The 19,058-nt window shown below is 44.9% G+C and overlaps 1 protein-coding gene across 3 annotated transcripts in view; it reads left to right on the top strand.

Moving 5' to 3' along the window:
- The window catches only part of LOC137353135 (synaptosomal-associated protein 25-like), a 312,851-nt gene that overhangs the window by 268,949 nt on the left and 24,844 nt on the right, over positions 1-19,058 (top strand). For all 3 annotated transcript variants that reach the window (XM_068019166.1, XM_068019167.1, XM_068019165.1), the window contains one exon: positions 15,606-15,654. In XM_068019166.1, coding sequence (XP_067875267.1) covers positions 15,606-15,654 — 49 coding nt within the window. The remainder of the gene's footprint in view (positions 1-15,605; positions 15,655-19,058) is intronic.

Genomic DNA, 19,058 nt, shown 5'->3' with positions numbered 1-19,058 from the left:
GGGGAAAAGTTTAGGGGGGATATGCGTGGAAAGTTCTTTACGCAGAGGGTGGTGGGTGCCTGGAATGCATTGCCAGCGGAGGTGGTAGACGCGGGCACGATAGCGTCTTTTAAGATGTATCTAGACAGATACATGAATGGGCAGGAAGTAAAGAGATACAGACCCTTAGAAAATAGGCGACAGGTTTAGATAGAGGATTTGGATCGGCGTAGGCTTGGAGGGCCGAAGGGCCTGTTCCTGTGCTGTAATTTTCTTTGTTCTTTGTTCCAACTCACTCTTTCTGGGGATGATAGAGCTGTGCTGCTTCCCCTCTACACCTACAGCCTTTTCAATCACAAACTTGGCAATGCCTAATTGCTAATTCCTGATTGATCTTAACTTGTCTTTTTTCCTAATATTTTCCACTTTGGCTGTGTCTTGCACTGTGCTCCGTGTCCCTTCAAGCAGGTTTCGGGATTAAAGTTACATAAAAAAATGAACATTAAGATAATAAGTGTTCCTGTCATTCACTGTCAGAAAAAAACTCATTGTTGTGGCACCAGTCAGCACAAGGCACACTTGGCTCTGTATTATCTGTTGTGTAATACATTCAGGCTGTGCATTACCTATATGTCACATTATTGTCCTGAAATATTTCATACTGAAATCTACCAGAAACCCAAAACATCATGATTTGTTACACTCAACCTCCTAATTCTGGTACTCAAATTGCTCCATGTTTTATTGGGATGGTCAATATCACGTTAGTGAACTTGAAATATCAATAGAAACACAACCAAGCACCCTTAATTGGCTGCTTTGGAAACACGCAGGTACTGGCTAGACACACACAAGAGCTGAACACACTTGGCCAGCACCTCAAGCACTTGAAAACAAATTGGAGCAGGAAGACCTGGGATTTTTGAGATTTAAAAGTGCTCTTATGATGTTAAGCTTTACTTTGAGATATTGAGGTGACGCTTGGGCCAAGCAGATACAAGTTGAAAAAGTGTGATCCTGAAGCATGATCCCCACCTCTCTAGGGGGCATTAGTGCCCTCCAGTAAATACTCCAGCCATTCTATCTGTAGCCTCCCATGTTGCATGAACTAAAGTCATCAACAATATAGTGGAAATAACTTTTGATGCTTTTCTCATATGAACACTTAACCCATTGGTTCCTCTCTGTGATATTTTAACCACTTGTTCAACAGCTGCACCGATAATGGTTTCTACCCTTGTGTCTCTTCCTTCTGTTGGGTGCTCTGCAGACATCTGTTCTATACATTAGCTTTTAGCTTCCCATCATCATTGTTTCTTTCTCACGAAAGCAACTAAGAGACCACTCATCTCCCTATTTTATAGAATCAGACAATACAGGAGGCCATTTAGTCTATTGTGTCTGTGCCAGCTCTTTGAAAGAGATCCACAATTAGATCTACTCCCCTGCTCCTTCCCTGCAGCCCTGCAAGTGTTTCCAAGTATTTATCCAATTCCCTTTTATGTAAATAAAACTCCCTAGTTCCTTTGTCAATTATCTTAAATCTGTGTCTTCCAGTTATCGACCTCACTGCCATTGGAAACAGACATCAGAGATCCTTATTTATTCTATCAAAATCCTTCATAATTTTAAAGATCTCTATCAAATCTCCTGTAACCTTCTCTGCTCTAAGGAGAACAACCCCAGCTTCTCTAGTCTCTACACATAACTTGAAGTCTCGTCCCTAGTACCATCCTAAACCTCCTCTACATCCTCTCCAAGGCCTTGACTGTTCCTAAAAAAGTGGTTCCCAGAATTGGATGCAATACTCCAACTGAAACCTAACCAGTAATTTATAATGGTTTAATATAACTTGCTTTATATTTGCTATTGACCACTGCCCTCCGTAGGCAGGCTGGGCTCAAGCACGGAATCTCAGAGGAATGCAGGAATGCTGGAGTTAACCTCAAGATGAGGTGTTTACTCTGACAGAAGATTGGCAGCCCCACGTTTGTGTGGGTGTTCACTACATGCTGGGTGATGGTGTCGGACCCTTCACCTCATGCATCCTCCCCTCCCCACCCACCATCACTCCTCCGATTTGAATGCGCCTTTTGTTCCCACCACCACTTTTTCCCAACTCACATTCTGTTTCTACTCCTTACCTTTCAGAGCCCGCTATGTTTTTGTCTTTCCCATTGTTGAATCCACTTGGTCGTAGAGCCATGTATATATATTTCCACAATATTTATTTTTCTGTTTTTCAAATCCCAAACTTGTGACCAGCTAACTGTAGTTGCTTCATCTTCATCTTCTGTCCTGTAACTTTACCAGTTCCTTGGTCTATGATCCCTGGCCCTTCACTTGGGCTCTTCAGTTTGGGAAAAGATTCTATATGTGGTCTCCAGTCTAATTCCCCTCAGTTCTGCTCTCATGCATATGCCTTCATTTCACTGATCTACACTAGTTTGCTCCTGTCCCTATTTCTAAATACCTGTTTGTAAAGTTTGAGTTCAAGTCCCACTTGAGACTTCAGCACTTAATCTAGGCCGACATCCCCAGTGCAGTACTGAGGGAGTGCTGTACTGTCGGAGGTGCCATCTTTCAGGTGAGATATTAGACAGAGGCCCGGTCTCCTCTCCCAGCTGGATATAAAAGATCCCATGGCCACTATTCGTACAAGAGCTGGGACATTCTTCCTGGTGTCCCAGCCAACACTTATCCATCAAACATCATTAAAATAGATTATCTGGTCATTATCACATTGCTGTATATGGGATCTTGCTGTGCACAAATTGGCTACCATGTTTCCTACATTACATTACCACACTTCAAAGGTACTTCATTGTCTGTAAGCTGCTTTGGGATATCCTGAGGATGTGAAAGGCACTATATAAGTGCAACTTTTTCTTTCTCAGTTTATTGCCTCATCTGAGGGATGGCACTTCCATTAGTGCAGCTCTGGAGTGCCATCTCCGAATTCAAACTCCTGATGTGGCCGATCAAATCAAAGAGGTAAGAGTACTACGAACAGAACCAAGTTCTGGGGAAGTATCGGACCACTGCATCAAAAATACAGGATCCATTCCACAATTCCACACTCACGGCCGAGAAGTCAGGGATAGTGGGTGCAGCACTTGTTACCCTGATTCTCCAAACTGGACTCTCTGTTAGCGAAGGCCTCCGTTGGGAACACGGGATTGTGAAAGTAAGTCTTACATAATCCACCCCACTTGCTATGTATTAGCCCCATTCACCACTCCAGACATGTGAATGAGGTGGGAGGGTTCGTCAGATGGAAAGACAATTTTCTATGATAAATTGAATTTAGCCCAGCGCCATAAATAGTGTCGGCATAAAGACATCTGTGGATGCTATAAAAGCGAAACAAAAACAGAAAATGCTGGTGATACGCAAGAGGTCAGTCGGCAACAGAAAGAGAGCTACAATGTGAAATACGACTTCATTTACTGGCAGTGATTCTGATCAGTTTGGGCATTGTTTAAAAGCAAGGAATTAATGGAAGTATGGAGTTAAACTTTATATATGCCGTGGAATGAAACTGTGCAGACTACAAAGGGACGAAGCTCGGACACTGCTGGCTTAGAGTGGGGAAAGGCACCATTTGGTTTAGTACTGAGGCCAAAGAAAGGCCCATGGCAGATGTCAAGTCTAGACTGAGTTAACTGCCATGTGCTGGAGTCATGTTGAAGTGTCACAGTTGGACACTGTGCTAGGAAGTGAAAAAAAATCAGCCATGGCCCGCGTTCCTGATTATCTCCGTGTGGGTTTACAAGGTTGTACAGTAGATGTGAGACATTTAAGGGCAGAATCTGGCTGTCAGTTCAATAATTTGCTGGCATTTACTCCTCAGGCTGATGTACTGGAGAACATCATTAAGAAAGACTTGCATTTCTACAGCTCTTTTCACCATCTCAGGACATTGTTGAAATGTAGGAAACACAGCAACCAATTTGTACACAGCAAGCTCCCACAAACAGCAGTATGATGATGACCAGATAGGGCGGCATAGTGGCGCAGTGGTTAGCACCGCAGCCTCACAGCTCCAGGGACCCGGGTTTGATTCTGGGTACTGCCTGTGTTTGTAGGTTCTCCCTGTGTCTGCGTGAGTTTTCTCCGGGTGCTCCGGTTTCCTCCCACATCCAAAGACTTGCAGGTGATAGGTAAATTGGCTGTTATAAATTGCCCCTAGTGTAGGTAGGGAATATGGGATTACTGTAGGGTTAGCATAAATGGGTGGTTGTTGGTTGGCACAGACTCGGTGGGCCGAAGGGCCTGTTTCAGTGCTGTATCTCTAAATAAAAAATAAATAAATAATATGTTTTAGTGATGTTGGTCGAGGGATAAATACTGGCCCAGGACACCGGGGAGAACTCACCCGCTCTTCTTCAAATAATGCCATGGGATCTTGTACAACCACCTAAGAGGGCAGACGGGACTTTGGTTTAACGCCACATCCAAAAGATGGCACCTCCTACAGTGCAGCACTCCCTTAGTACTGTACTAGTTCAAGACTTCTATTGGTTTTAAACAGATTTATTCACAAGAGGCAAGATATGCTCCTAATGAGCGACTCTTGTCAGATTAGAACCTTCTGTGATTGCACAGATGCTGGCTCGTGTGTTCCTCATCATGAGCCTGCGACTTATTTTCTCAAAGTGTAAATGGATTCTCATCGCAGTGGGCAGCCAGTGTTGCTGAGTTTCCCCACAATGTGAATTGGCATCATTAGAAAAGGAGTGGAGGGTGACATGGAAACAATGTGCTCTCTGTGTAGTTGTGTAGTCACCTAATTTCAGGTAGCTTGTTGCGAAGTCTCACCATTCTATTTCCTGGCCTGTCAGAATTTAATGGCAATCGTATTTCATGCCAGGACCAAGTAATTGGCCTACAAGTGAGTGCTTCATTCACTCCATATTTTGGGTTGATTTCCTCCACTACAGAGAGTCTTCTGTTTCATTTTATTTTTTTCTTGGGTTTTCTTGCCCCTGTGCCAACTCAATCTGGTGCTAAACAAATGGTCTTGATGATGTTGTTTCATAGAAATCATAGAAATTTTAAGGCACAGAAAGAGGCCACTTGGCCCATCGTGTCTGTGCCGGCCACAAAACGATCCACCCATTCCAATCCCACCTTCCAGCATTTGGTCCGTAGCCCTGCAGATTACGGCACTTGAGGTGCATATCCAGATTCCTTTTGGATGAGTTGAGGGTCTCTGCCTCAACTACCCTTTCAGGCAGTGAGTTCCAGATCATCACAACCTTCTGGGTGAAAAGGTTTTCCTCATCTCCTCTCTAATTCTTCTACCAATCACTTTAAATCTATGCCCCCTCGTCACTGACCTCTCTACTAAGGTGAATGGACCCTTCACCTCCACTCTATCCAGGTCCCTCAAAATTTTGTACATTTCAATCAGATCTCCCCTCAGCCTTCTCTGTTCCAGGGAGAACAACCCCAGTCTATCCAATTTTTCCTCGCAGCTGCATTTTTCCAGTCCTGGCAACATCCTCATAAATCTTCTCTGTACCTTCTCTAGTGCAATTACATCCTTTCTATAATGAGGTGACCCGAACTGCAAACAGTACTCAAGTTGTGCTTTAACCAATGAGTTATACAGTTCCAGCATAGCCTCCCTGCTCTTATATTCTGTACCTCGGCTAATAAAGGAAAGGATTCTATATACCTTCTTCACCACCTTATCGACCTGCCCTGCTACCTTCTGGGATCTGTGGACATTCACTCCAAGGTCCCTCACTTCCTCTACACTTCTCAGTATTTTCCTATTAATCGTGTATTCCTTTGCCTTGTTTAACATCCCCAAATGCATCACCTCCCACTTCTCCATGTTGAATTCCATTTACTACTTTTCTGCCCATCTGACCAGACCGTCAATATCTTCCTGCAGCCTACAGCTATACTCCTTGCTATCTACCACACAACCAATCTTTGCGTCATCTGCAAACTTCTTGATCATTCCCCCTACATTTACGTCCAAATCGTTAATATATGCCACAAAAAGCAGGGGACCCGATACAGAGCCCTGTGGAACGCCACTGGAAACAACCCTCCAGTTCACTAAAACAGCCATCAACAATTACCCTTTGTTTCCTGCCACTGAGCCAATTTTGTATCCACCTTGCCGCATTTCCCTGGATCCCATGGGATTTTATTTTTTTAACCAGTCTGCCATGTGGGACCTTGTCAAAAGCCTTGCTAACATCCACGTAGACCACATCAACTGCACTACCTGCATCTGTCTTCCTTGTTACTTCTTCAAAAAATTCGATCAAGTTGCTCAAACAAGATCTTCCCTTAACAAATCCCTGCTGACTATCCTTGATTAACCTGTGCCTTTCTAAGTGACAGTTTATCCTGTCTCTCAGAATAGATTCCAATAATTTGCCCACCACTGAGGTTAGATTGACTGGCCTGTAATTATTCGGTCTATCCTTTGCTCCCTTTTTAACTGAGGGTTTTATGCAAGGAATGAAAAACAGCCAATATCTAAAGCACGTTGACTGAATGAAATCACCTGGAGTACAGTCATGGTGTGATCTGAGGGCAAGCAGGTGATATTAGGCTATATTGTCAATCAATCAATGTCCCTCTGATGTGCAGAGAGAATGGGAAACCTAATGGAGCCCACCGATGTTCAACAACATTACTGTTGGAATGATGGGGAGGTGGTGGTGCTTGACAGGGTAGATGCTGAGAGGATGTTTCCCCTCGTGGGGGAATCTAGAACTAGGGGGCATAGTTTCAGAATGAGGGGTCTCCCTTTTAAGACGGAGTTAAGGAGGAATTCCTTCTCTCAGAGGGTTGTTAATCTTTGGCATTCTCTACCGCAGAGAACAGTGGAGGCTGGGTCACTGAATATGTTCAAGGCTGAGTTAGACAGATTTTTGATCTACAAGGAAGTCAAGGGTTACGGGGGGCAGGCAACAAAGTGGATATAAGTCCACAATCAGATCAGCCATGATCTTATTGAATGGTGGAGCAGGCTCGAGGGGCCGAATGGGCTGCTCCTGCTCCGATTTCTTGTGTCCATTTGACCGAGGCCAGAGGTTGCTATGTTGTGAGGGACTTGGAGACTCGTGGTTTAGTATCCAGCCCCTGAGCAGGGATATACAAAAGAAAAAAGCTTATATTTATATTGCACTTTTTGCAACGTCAGAATGCCTCAAAGCACTTTTGAAGTTCAGGCATTATTGTAATGTAGAAAATGCAGCAGCCAACTTGTGCACAGTGTTACGACTGACCGCTCCAGTCAAAGCCCCCACTCAAAATATACGATTCTGATTGTGGTGGGAAAAACACACTATTATTTCAATCCCGTCCCTCCACAGATCGCCTAACATATCATTTTAAACTTTCCAAATTAAAGAAAGACCCAGCCAAATTGTACCATCTATTAACCCCCGAATAAAGCTAACCGAACCAGGTGTCTTTAAATCAACAAATTAACTGTTCAGTTAGAAAAACTAAATTCTTAAACACGACTAAGATATAAACAACAGTTAAAATAGAAAAAATTAAAGTCCTTGCAAATTTACGCTTCTGCCAGATATGATACAGTCCAAGGTTGCTTGAAGTTCTCACAGCCGTCCGAAGGGGAAAAAGGTTGTTAACAGTAGAACAGTCTGTAGTCTAATCCAGAATTCAAAATTGTTGCTTTCCTTCTCCAGTGCTGAATTTCTACAATTAACAACTTGCAAAGACTTTTTAATGAATCAATTTGGCTTTTGAACTTTTTGAGGGAAAAAAGATTGTCACAGTCTAACTTCCCTTCCTTCAGTTTAAATTCTCAGAAATCTCTGTTTTGGCTTGGCATTTTCAAATTTTGAGAGAATAATAAATAAACAGACTAAATTCTCTTCCTTTAGTTTAAATGGTCTGAGAGCTCTCCTTTCAGGTGCTAACATGCAGCTGTCTGTCTGTGTCCTCCATTATAACAGTTTGTTTGCACTATAAACCAGTTCAAAATTAAATTGTAACAAATGTATCTCTTGATACTCAGGCCGAGTGGTTGTATCCAGGCCAACGAAAATGCATTCTTTGACTCAACTTCTGGAGCCTGCTGCCTTAAAGCAGTACGGCTCCTTTTCCCAGCCTTAAAGGCACACCGCATTCTTCCTGAGAAAAAAAGCTAAGAATTATAACAACAGCAAGATCCCACAAAAAAGCTGTGTGATAATAACCAGATAATCTGTTTTTAGTGACGTTGCTTGAGGGATAAATATTGGCCCGGGCACGGTGGAGAACTCTCCTGCTCATCTTCGAAATAGTGCCATGGAATCTTTTACATCAACCTGCGAGGGAAGACAGGGCTTTAGTTTAATGTTTCATCCAAAAGATGGCACCTCTGACAGTGTAGCACTCCTTCAGTACTTCACTGGAGTGTCAGCCCTGGATGATGTGCTCAAGTCGCTGGAGTGGGACTTGATCGCACAACCTTCTAACCCAAGAGTACTACCCACTGAGCCATACGGAAGGAGTGCTGTGATCAGACTGCAGTCTCAGAGACATTCAGTTGCTCTACCAGGAGACACAGGTCCATACAATCCTTGATTAATACTTGAACCTGCTTGATCGCACTGGGCTGGATTTTCTTCTCTCGCCACTGCTCCTGGCAGCGGGTGAGAAAAATGGCGGCCCGCATGTGCTGCCACGTGCCGCCATGCCGGCGTGATCTACCTCGCAGCGGCCCAGGATAATGTGCCAGTCGGCCCGACCCTCCCCAGCCCCAATCACATGGAGGGGGCGGGTTTTGCGATGACGGCAATGGCAATGCCTGTGCGCAGGAGCTGGTGCCATTTTTAAAGGGCAGCCAGCCCTGTCGGCTTATTAAAATTTTTAAAGTCCAATCACCCCCCACCCCCCGCACCGACAATGTACCACGCAAAAAACTATCACCCCTTCCCGCCCCAATAACATTTAAATGCATTAGTTGCCCTCTCCCCGCCCTCCCCAAAAAACATTTACCTGCAATACTTGACCTCCCACCCCAGATCAAAGTGCACAGGTCACCCCTTCCCCCCCTCCCCTACACTAGTAATGGCAAACGGAACCCATTCCCCCCCCCCCCCCACAACAGCTCTAACAATGCTAAGCTCCCCCCTTTCCCACCTCGGTGGCACCAGCTTTCTCTGAACAGGAAAGTGATGGCGCGTGAGTGCTGGCTGCTGCTCAGAAGATCCTGGGCAGAACATAAGATAGGTGCTTATTGTATTCAAATATATTCATTTAATTAATTTAAATATGGAAAGCAAGGTCCCATCACCCAGCGGCGGGGGGGCTGCCACAGAGCCTCGCCATTGCCGGGGTGATCGGGCCCAGTGCTCCCAGCGTTGGACTCCGTGACAGGCCACTGCCAGCACTGTCTTCCGGCCACCTCCGCCACGGAGGCTGGCGTCAGGAGCTCAGTAAAATCCTGGCCATTGAGTGGTTTTGGCCAGTTCTTGTCTGATCGAAGCAGGGTGTAGTTTGATATTTAAGATTGTGCAAAAGGAGTTAATCCATGACCTTTCTCCCCTGCCCGACCATCACTTAGACTTAAATGCAGAAAACATTCTCTCCTGGGTTAGTGTAAAAATCTGTCTGATTGATTTTGCACTACTGCTATTGTGAGCAGTCACATGCAGATTAGCTACACCTTCCTACACTCCAGGATGAGGCAGTGTATCAATAAGGGTTGGAGCTGGTAGAACTAGTCCTGCCGATCATCGATTACCGATCACAAAGAACAAAGAACAGTACAGCACAGGAACTGGCCATTCGGCCCTCCAAGCCTGCGCCGATCTTGATGCCTGCCGAAACTAACACCTTCTGCACTTCCAGGCCCATATCCCTCTATTCCCTTCCTGTTCATATATTTGTCAAGATGTCTCTTAAACGTCGCTATCGTATCTGCTTCCACCACCTCCCCTGGCAGCAAATTCCAGCACTCACCACCCTCTGTGTAAAAAACTTGCCTCGCACATCCCCTCTAAACTTTGCCCCTCGCACCTTAAACCTATATCCCCTAGTAACTGACTCTTCCACCCTGGGAAAAAGCTTCTGACTATCCACTCTGTCCATGCCGCTCATAACTTTGTAAACTTCTATCATGTCGCCCCTCCACCTCCATTGTTCCAGTGAAAACAATCCGAGTTTTTCCAACCTCTCCTCATAGCTAATGCCCTCCAGACCAGGCAACATCCTGGTAAACCTCCTCTGTACCCTCTCCAAAGCCTCCACATCCTTCTGGTAGTGTGGCGACCAGAATTGTACGCAATATTCTAAGTGTGGCCTAACTAAGGTTCTGTACAGCTGCAACATGACTTGCCAATTTTTATACTCTATGCCCCGACCGATGAAGGCAAGCATGCCGTATGCCTTCTTGACTACCTTATCCACCTGCGTTGCCACTTTCACTGACCTGTGGACCTGTACGACCAGATCTCTCTGCCTGTCAATACTCCTAAGGGTTCTGCCATTTACTGTATACCTCCCACCTGCATTAGACCTTCCAAAACGCATTACCTCACATTTGTCCGGATTAAACTCCATCTGCCATTTCTCTGCCCAAGTCTCCAACCGATCTATATCCTGCTGTGTCCTCTGACAATCCTCATCATTATCCGCAACTCCACCAACCTTTGTGTTGTCCGCAAACTTACTAATCAGACCAGCTACATTTTCCTCCAAATTATTTATATATACTACAAACAGCAAAGGTCCCAGCACTGATCCCTGCGGAACACCACTAGTCACATCCCTCCATTCAGAAAAACACCCATCCACTGTTACCCTCTGTCTTCTGTGACTGAGCCAGTTCTGTATCCATCTTGCCAACTCACCTCTGATCCCGTGTGACTTCACCTTTTGCACCAGTCTGCCATGCGAGACCTTGTCAAAGGCTTTACTAAAGTCCATATAGACAACATCCACCGGCCTTCCCTCATCAATCATCTTCGTCACTTCCTCAAAAAAGTCAATCAAATTAGTAAGACACGACCTCCCCTTCATAAAACCATGCTGTCTCTCGCTAATCAGTTTGTTTGTTTCCAAATGGGAGTAAATCCTGTCCCGAAGAATCCTCTCTAATAGTTTCCCTACCACTGACGTAAGGCTCACCGGCCTATAATTTCCTGTATTATCCTTCCCACCCTTCTTGAACAAAGGAACAACACTGGCTATTCTCCAGTCCTCTGGGACCTCACCTGTAGCCAATGAGGATGCAAAGATTTCTATCTAGGCCCCAGCAATTTTTTCCCTTGCCTCCCTCAGTATTCTGGGGTAGATCCCATCAGGCCCTGGGGACCTATCTACCTTAATGCTTTGCAAGACACCCAACACCTCCTCCTTTTTGATAATGAGATGACTGAGACTATCTGCACTCCCTTCCCTAGGCTCATCATCCACCAAGTCCTTCTCCTTGGTGAATACTGCTGCAAAGTACTCATTTAGCACCTCACCCATTTCCTCTGGCTCTACGCATAGATTCCCATCTCTGTCCTTGAGTGGGCCAACCCTTTCCCTGGTTACCCTCTTGCTCTTTATATATGTATAAAAAGCCTTGGGATTTTCCTTAATCCTGTCTGCTAATGACTTTTCATGACCCCTTTCAGCCCTCCTAACTCCTTGCTTAAGTTCCTTCCTACTGTCTTTATATTCCTCAAGTGCTTCATCTGTTCCTAGCCTTCCAGCCCTTACAAATGCTTCCTTTTTCTTTTTGACTAGGCTCACAATATCCCGTGTTATCCAAGCTTCCCGAAACTTGCCAAACTTGTCTTTCTTCCTCATAGGAACATGCTGGTCCTGGATTCTAATCAGCTGACATTTGAAAGATTCCCACATGTCAGATGTTGATTTACCCTCAAACAGCTGCCCCCAATCTAAATTCTTCAGTTCCTGCCTAATATTGCTATAATTAGCCTTCCCCCAATTTAGCACCTTCACCCGAGGACTATTCTTATCCTTATCCACAAGTACCTTAAAACTTATGGAATTATGGTCACTGCTCCCGAAATGCTCCCCCACTGAAACTTCGACCACCTGGCCGGGCTCATTCCCCAATACCAGGTCCAGAATGGCCCCATCCCTAGTTGGACTATCTACATACTGTTTCAAGAAGCCCTCCTGGATGCTCCTCACAAATTCTGCCCCATCCAAGCCCCTAGCACTAAGTGAGTCCCAGTCAATATTGGGGAAGTTAAAATCACCCACCACTACAACCCTGTTACCTTTACATCTTTCCAAAATCTGTCTACATATCTGCTCCTCTACCGCCCGCTGGCTTTTGGGAGGCCTGTAGTAAACCCCCAACATCGTGACTGCACCCTTCCTATTCCTGAGCTCCACCCATATTGCCTCGCTGCATGACCTCTCTGAGGTGTCCTCCCGCAGTACAGCTGTGATATTCTCCTTAACCAGTAATGCAACTCCCCCACCCCTTTTACATCCCCCTCTATCCCGCCTGAAGCTTCTAAAGCCTGGAACATTTAGCTGCCAATCCTGCCCTTCCCTCAACTAAGTCTCTGTAATAGCAACAACATCATATTTCCAAGTACTAATCCAAGCTCTGAGTTCATCTGCCTTACCTGTTATACTTCTCGCATTGAAACAAATGCACTTCGACCTCCAGTCCCGCTGTGCTCAGCAACATCTCCCTGCCTGCTCTTCCTCTTAGTCCTACTGGCCTTATTTACTATGTCCTCCTCATTTACTTCACTAGCTATCCTACTGCTCTGGTTCCCAACCCCCTGCCACACTAGTTTAAACCCTCCCGAGAGACGCTAGCAAACCTTGCAGCCAGGATATTAGTGCCCTTCCAGTTTAGATGCAACCGGTCCTTCTTGTACAGGTCCCATCTGTCCCTGAAGAGAGCCCAATGGTCCAGATATCTGAAACCCTCCCTTCTACACCAGCTGCTCAGCCACGTGTTTAGCTGCACTATCTTCCTATTTCTAGCCTCACTTGCCCGTGGCACAGGGAGTAATCCAGAGAATACAACCCTAGAGGTCCTGTTTTTTAACTTACTACCTAACTCCCTAAACTCCCCCTGCAGGACCTCATCACTCTTCCTGCCTATGTCTTTGGTACCGATGTGTACCACAACCTCTGGCTGTTCACCCTCCCCCTTCAGAATGCCCTCTGTCCGTTCAGAGACATCCGTGACCCTGGCACCTGGGAGGCAACATACCTTCCTGGAGTCTCTTTCACGTCCACAGAAGCACCTATCTGTGCCCCTGACTATAGAGTCCCCTATAACTATTGCTCTTCTGCACTTTGTCCCTCCCTGCTGAACAACAGTGCCAGCCGTGGTGCCACTGCTCTGACTGCTGCTGTTTTCCCCTGATAGGCCATCCCCCCCAACAGTATCCAAAACGGTATACTTGTTAGAGAGGGGGATAGCCACAGGGGATTCCTGCACTGACTGCCTGCCCCTTCTAGCGGTCACCCATCTATCTTCCTGCACCTTCTCTAAAACTCCTGTCTATGACGCTTTCCGCCACCTGCATGCTCCTAAGTGCATCCCGTTGCTGCTCCAACCGATCCATGCGGTCTGTGAGGAGCTGCAACTGGGTACACTTCCTGCAGATGTAGTCGCCCGGAATGCTGGAAGCGTCACGGACTTCCCACATCACAAAGCAGGATTGACAGGCATCGATGAAAAAGTCCCCTCCATTGCATTGTCCCACTCTCCTAAGTCATTAAAAACACTGAAGAAAGTAGAGGAAATAAATTGACTGATTAAAATTCATAATCTGTATGGGGTCAGAACACAGACAGTAGAATTGGATCTTTAATGGGTAGTTTCCTGCATGGGAGACTGGAGCCCAAAGATTACTAGATAATATTCCATAAGTAGATCACACCTTGGCTCCAGTGCCCTGTGTGTCATTTCACTTTTCCAGCTGAATTCTGAAGTGGTCTGAATAGTTCAGAGTACAATGACACTCCCTTATCACTTCCTATACAAACCAGTTCCCTATTAGCCCCATCCAACTTCACTGTCTAATCAGTTGCCAGGCAGAATAAATTGCTGAAATGTTGAACTTTTCAAAGCTCAACTGATTAAATATCACCAGGCAATTGGTTCTTCTTAAATAATCATTTCAGCTACTTGTTTTCTCCTGGCTGGTTGATGTTTTATAGAGGAACAGGGACTGGACTCTCACTTCTTTTCCATGACCTAAAGGCTGTGGAATTCCTTCCCTCCCTTGCTTGATCTGTTCTTCCTCCAGCAACCTTTAGAACCCAACTTTGTAGTTCATGATTTCTTGTCAGTTCATCTTTTAGTCTTTGTAACCTTAATGGTATTCTTCCCCAAGGTATCTCAAGAGAAAAAAAGGCCACTTTCCAACCCTCTCGGTTGTTTGGAAAGTAACACAGTTTCGTAGCAGCTTGCTGTTTAAATGGGACAGTAGTGTGGTGGTAGCGTTACTGGGCTAGTGAATTAGCAAGCCTGAATGAATGCTCTGGGAAAAATGGGTTCAAGTTCCACTGGGGCAATTTTAATTCAGTTAATTAATAAATCTGGAATAAAATGTTAGTCTTGTTAATAATAATCATGAACTGGCTGGATTGTTGTTGAAAAAATATCTGGTTCACTAATGTTTTTCTGGGGAGGAATCTGCTGTCCTTGTCTGGCCTACATGTATCTCTAGACCCACAGCAATGTGGTTGACTCTTAACTGCCCTCTGAAATGGCCCAGCAAGCCACTCAGTTGTAGGTGCCTCACCACTACCTGCTGAAGGGCAATAAATGCTGGCCTTGCCAGCCAAGCTCATATCCCAATGAATACAAAATAAATTGAGAAAGAAGTACATGAATAGATAGCTAGGTCTATGCTCTGTACCAGGTCAGGTCTATACTCTGGTGGCGGGTGGGGGAGGTGGTTCTTTGGGTTCAAGGTGGCAGGTGTGGTCATTGGAAAATGGAATTAAGTCAAATTTCTATGACACCCTCAGTAGTCAGACACAAGAGTCAATCTGCAGTACTCTGGGCACTGTTGCTGATTGACTAATTAACATGGTTCATTGATGGAGCCTGGGGGTCTTCCCACTGAACTGGAAGTAACCCTTCAAGATCATGCTCCAACAGGTAGGATTACAGAAAACCTACTGGCACTCTGTGCTGGTAAACTATATAGCTTTAGCTGGCTAAATGCCACCTCACTTGGATCTTAATTTAGGTACGTGAGTGTATTGCTCTACAGGGAATGCACTGTACGTCAAGCAAATGGAAACTACATCTGTGGAGAGTCCCAAACATGGTGATGGGTTCTGTGCTTTTCAAACCAGATAAAATGGTGATGTGGACACTTACCCAGTAATGTTGACAACATGATTGGAGAAAGAAGTCCAAGTTTGATGTGAAGCAGTGCTGTGAGGTGAATAGTCAATGAAACTTAATTCTTCAGAGCTTGTAGCATGTTTTATATGTAGTTAGTGGAACTCTTAATATTGATCTGCAGTATTCTAGCACGCATTGGTTATATGCTTATCAGGAATCTACCGAACGGGGTGTTAAAGGATGGGGTTATTGATATACAGACGACAGCTGACAATTGTAGCTCTTCCATCCTGAATTATTCCGATTCTGTCCCTCTCATGTTCTTTTTTCTTATCACCTCAAACAGAGCAAAGATGCTGGGATCAGGACTCTTGTCATGCTGGATGAACAAGGAGGTAAGTGGATTTCAGAGAACACTCATGGGTACATATTGGGAGATAGAAGGGGCAATATTACCAAGTGATCAACCACACTGCACATTGCTGATTCTTCTGAGTTTAGACTGAGGCAGCAGCCCACTGTGGGACGGTGAGGGTGGGAGGGGTTGTGGTGCTCAGCGATGTTGCAACACTCGCACAAGGAAACCATTATCTTATTGCTCATATGTTGCTAAAAGTTAGAATTTAGTTTTGGCTCAGTGGCTAAATCCATCTAAGATGGGGCAGCAAGAATGAAGCTGCAATTGCTCCCCAATGTCCCAAATCTGCTGCATTATTTTGGGATCTTGACGTAGGTCATTGAGTTTTCAGATACCTGTGATATTGCGGTGGATGTGTTGTGATATATTCCACAGGCATCCCCATCACACACAGAATAACCAGCCATCCTACTCTTCAATCTGCCTCCACAACACTACATCCTAATCCCTGGGCCATAACAATATGGAATGATTTTTATTTTACAGTTTCAGTTTTTAAAATTTGTTCTTGGGATGTGGGCATTACTGGCAAGGCTGCTCTGCCCATCCCTAGTTGCCCTGAGAAGGTGATGGCGACCCTTCCCCTTTGAAGTGCTATACTCTGTATTCTTTGCACCAGTTTGATACAACTACAGGGCAGTTGAGAGTCAATCATGTTGATGTAGGACTGGAGTCACATATAGGCCGGGGAAGGATGGCTGGTTTACTTCCCTAAAGAATATGATTGAACTAGTTGTGTATTTGTGACAATCCGACAGCTTCACGACCATTTTTACTGATGCCAACTTTTTATTTCAAGATTTTTTTCAAACTAAGTGCAAATTCTCACACATGGTGCGGTTTGAACTCATGTTCTCTAGATTATTAGTCCAGGCATGGATAGAGTCATAGAGTTATACAGCACAGAAACAGGCCCTTTGGCCCGTCATGTCCGTGCCAGCCATCAAGCGCCTATTCTAATCCCATTTTCCAGCACTTGGCCCATAGCCTTGTATGCTATGACATTTCAAGTGCTCATCTAAATACTTCTTAAATGTTGTGAGGATACCTGCCTCTACCCCAGATTTCAACCACCCTCTGGGTGAAATTCTTTTTCCTCAAATCCACTCTAAACCTCCTGCCCCTTACCTTATATCTATGCCCCCTCATTAATGACACCTCTGCTAAGGGAAAAGGTTTCTTCCTATCTACCCTATCTATGCCCCTCATAATTTTGTATACCTCAATCAGATCCCCCCTCAGCCTTCTGTGCTCTAAGCAAAATAACCCCAGCCTATCCAGTCTCTCTTCATAGCTGAAATGCTCCAGCCCAGGCAACATCCTGTTGAATCTCCTCTGCACCCTCTCCAGTGCAATCACATCCTTCCCATAGTGTGGCGACCAGAACTGTACACAGTACTCCAGCTGTGGCCTAACTAGCGTTTTATACAGCTCCATCATGACCTCTATGCCTCGGCATAGAGGCATAGTATAATAAAGGCAAGTATCCCATTTGCCTTCCGAACCACCTTATCTACCTTGCTGCTGCCTTCAGTGATCTATGGACAAGTTCACCAAGGTCCCCCTGTACTTCCTAGGGTCCTACCATCCATTGTATATTCCCTTGCCTTATTAGTCCTCCCAAATTGCATCACCTCACACTTCTCAGGATTAAATTCCATCTGCCACTGCTCTGCCCATTTTACCAGCCCATCTATATCGTCCTGTAATCTAAGGCTTTCCTCCTCACTATTTACGACACCACCAATTTTCGTGTCATCTGTGAACTTACTGATCATACCTCCTATATTCACGTCTAAATCATTAATGTACACTACAAACAGCCAGGGTCCCAGCACCGATCCCTGTGGTACACCGCTGGTCACAGGCTTCCAATCGCAAAAACAACTCTCGACCATCACCCTCTGCCTCCTGCCGCTAAGCCAATTTTGGATCCAATTTGCCAAATTACCCTGCATCCCATGGGCTTTTACCTTCTTACCCGATTTCTCATGCAGGACCTTATCAAAAGCCTTACTGAAGTCCATGTAGACTACATCAACTGCTTTACCCTCATCTACACATCTAGTCACCTCCTCGAAAAATTCAATCAAATTGGTTAGACACGAGCTCCCCCTGACAAAGCCATGCTGACTATCCCTGATTAATCCCTGCCTCTCCAAGTGGAGATTAATCCTGTCCCTCAGAATTTTTTCCAATAGTTTCCCAACCGCTGTGTGGGATGGAATTGTGAACATGATCCCCACAACACTGCATAAAAATCCCAGAATCTCATGTGTTAAGATTTAAATTTATCTTCTTCAGTCACTGCAAACCAATGGATCTGACCTGAGTTCTCCCGATGGAAGGTTTTTCTGATCAAACTCACCATGAGCAAGGCTCCAAACTAAGGGGATAACAGTCAGTACCTCTCAGTTGCAAAATTATATTGTTGAAAGCATTCTTTTGGAAAGCTCAATGTTATAATCAAATCAGGAGATTTACAACACTGTAACTTCTTTCCTTTAAATAGCTTTAAACGTTACCCTGGCTCCTAGCTTCTGCAGCTAGCTACCGATTCTTGAAATCCAGAGCGACCAAATTAATTCCATCAGTGTAAAATTAAGAGCCTGTTGACTGAACCCAAAGCCAGTATGAATGAAACAAAAACAGACGCCAGCTGCTTGTGATTTGGCAACATGTTCGACCAGTTTCCAGGAGGTTGCTATTTTGGTTTGGTGTTGGCAACTTTCAGGAGTAGGGTGGATTGATTGTTTGGATATGGAGTGTCAGTGGGCAAGGTCACTACACCCCTATATATACTCAAAAAATTGCTCCCTTAATTTTATCCCAGTCATTTTCCTATGGAAGAATATTGTACTGCTGTGCTGCTTGCACCAATTGGGAAGGAGATATGAATTAGGACAAGAACTTTTATACAATTGCTAATGTTTCTGTGATCAGAAACAATATGACTGGTAGACCACCAGTTCATAAAAATTTACAAGTGCAAGTGGATTACTACACAGAAGATGGTGTAATTTGATATTGGATACCTGGGCAAGAGTCAATGAGCAGGCAAAGTGCATAAGGCTATCCTTCAATGGATAATGAGAGAACCATCTTATTCTTCCCCAGGTGCATTATGAGAATATATCTCTTGGAAGGAGAGAGAGAGAAAACGTCAGAGAAAAAGAAATGTGGTTTTGAGCACTCAATGAAACAGTTTTCTGCACCTTGTGGGACAAAAGGGAAATGCATTGGCTGGCTGAAAGATGGGCCCAAACTTTCATTGTCACCCAGCAGTGTGTAATGAGGTTTTGTTAACCAAGTTTGCTGAATGGGATGGTCTGAGTGGTGGAATGTTTTTTTTTGGGGGGGGGGAAGAGGGTGAGGGGGAGA

This window comes from Heterodontus francisci, chromosome 40, assembly GCF_036365525.1.
Source record: "Heterodontus francisci isolate sHetFra1 chromosome 40, sHetFra1.hap1, whole genome shotgun sequence".
NCBI lineage: Eukaryota > Metazoa > Chordata > Chondrichthyes > Heterodontiformes > Heterodontidae > Heterodontus > Heterodontus francisci.
The sequence above is the reverse complement of the archived record's forward strand: the minus strand, read 5'-3'. Positions and strand labels throughout refer to the sequence as shown.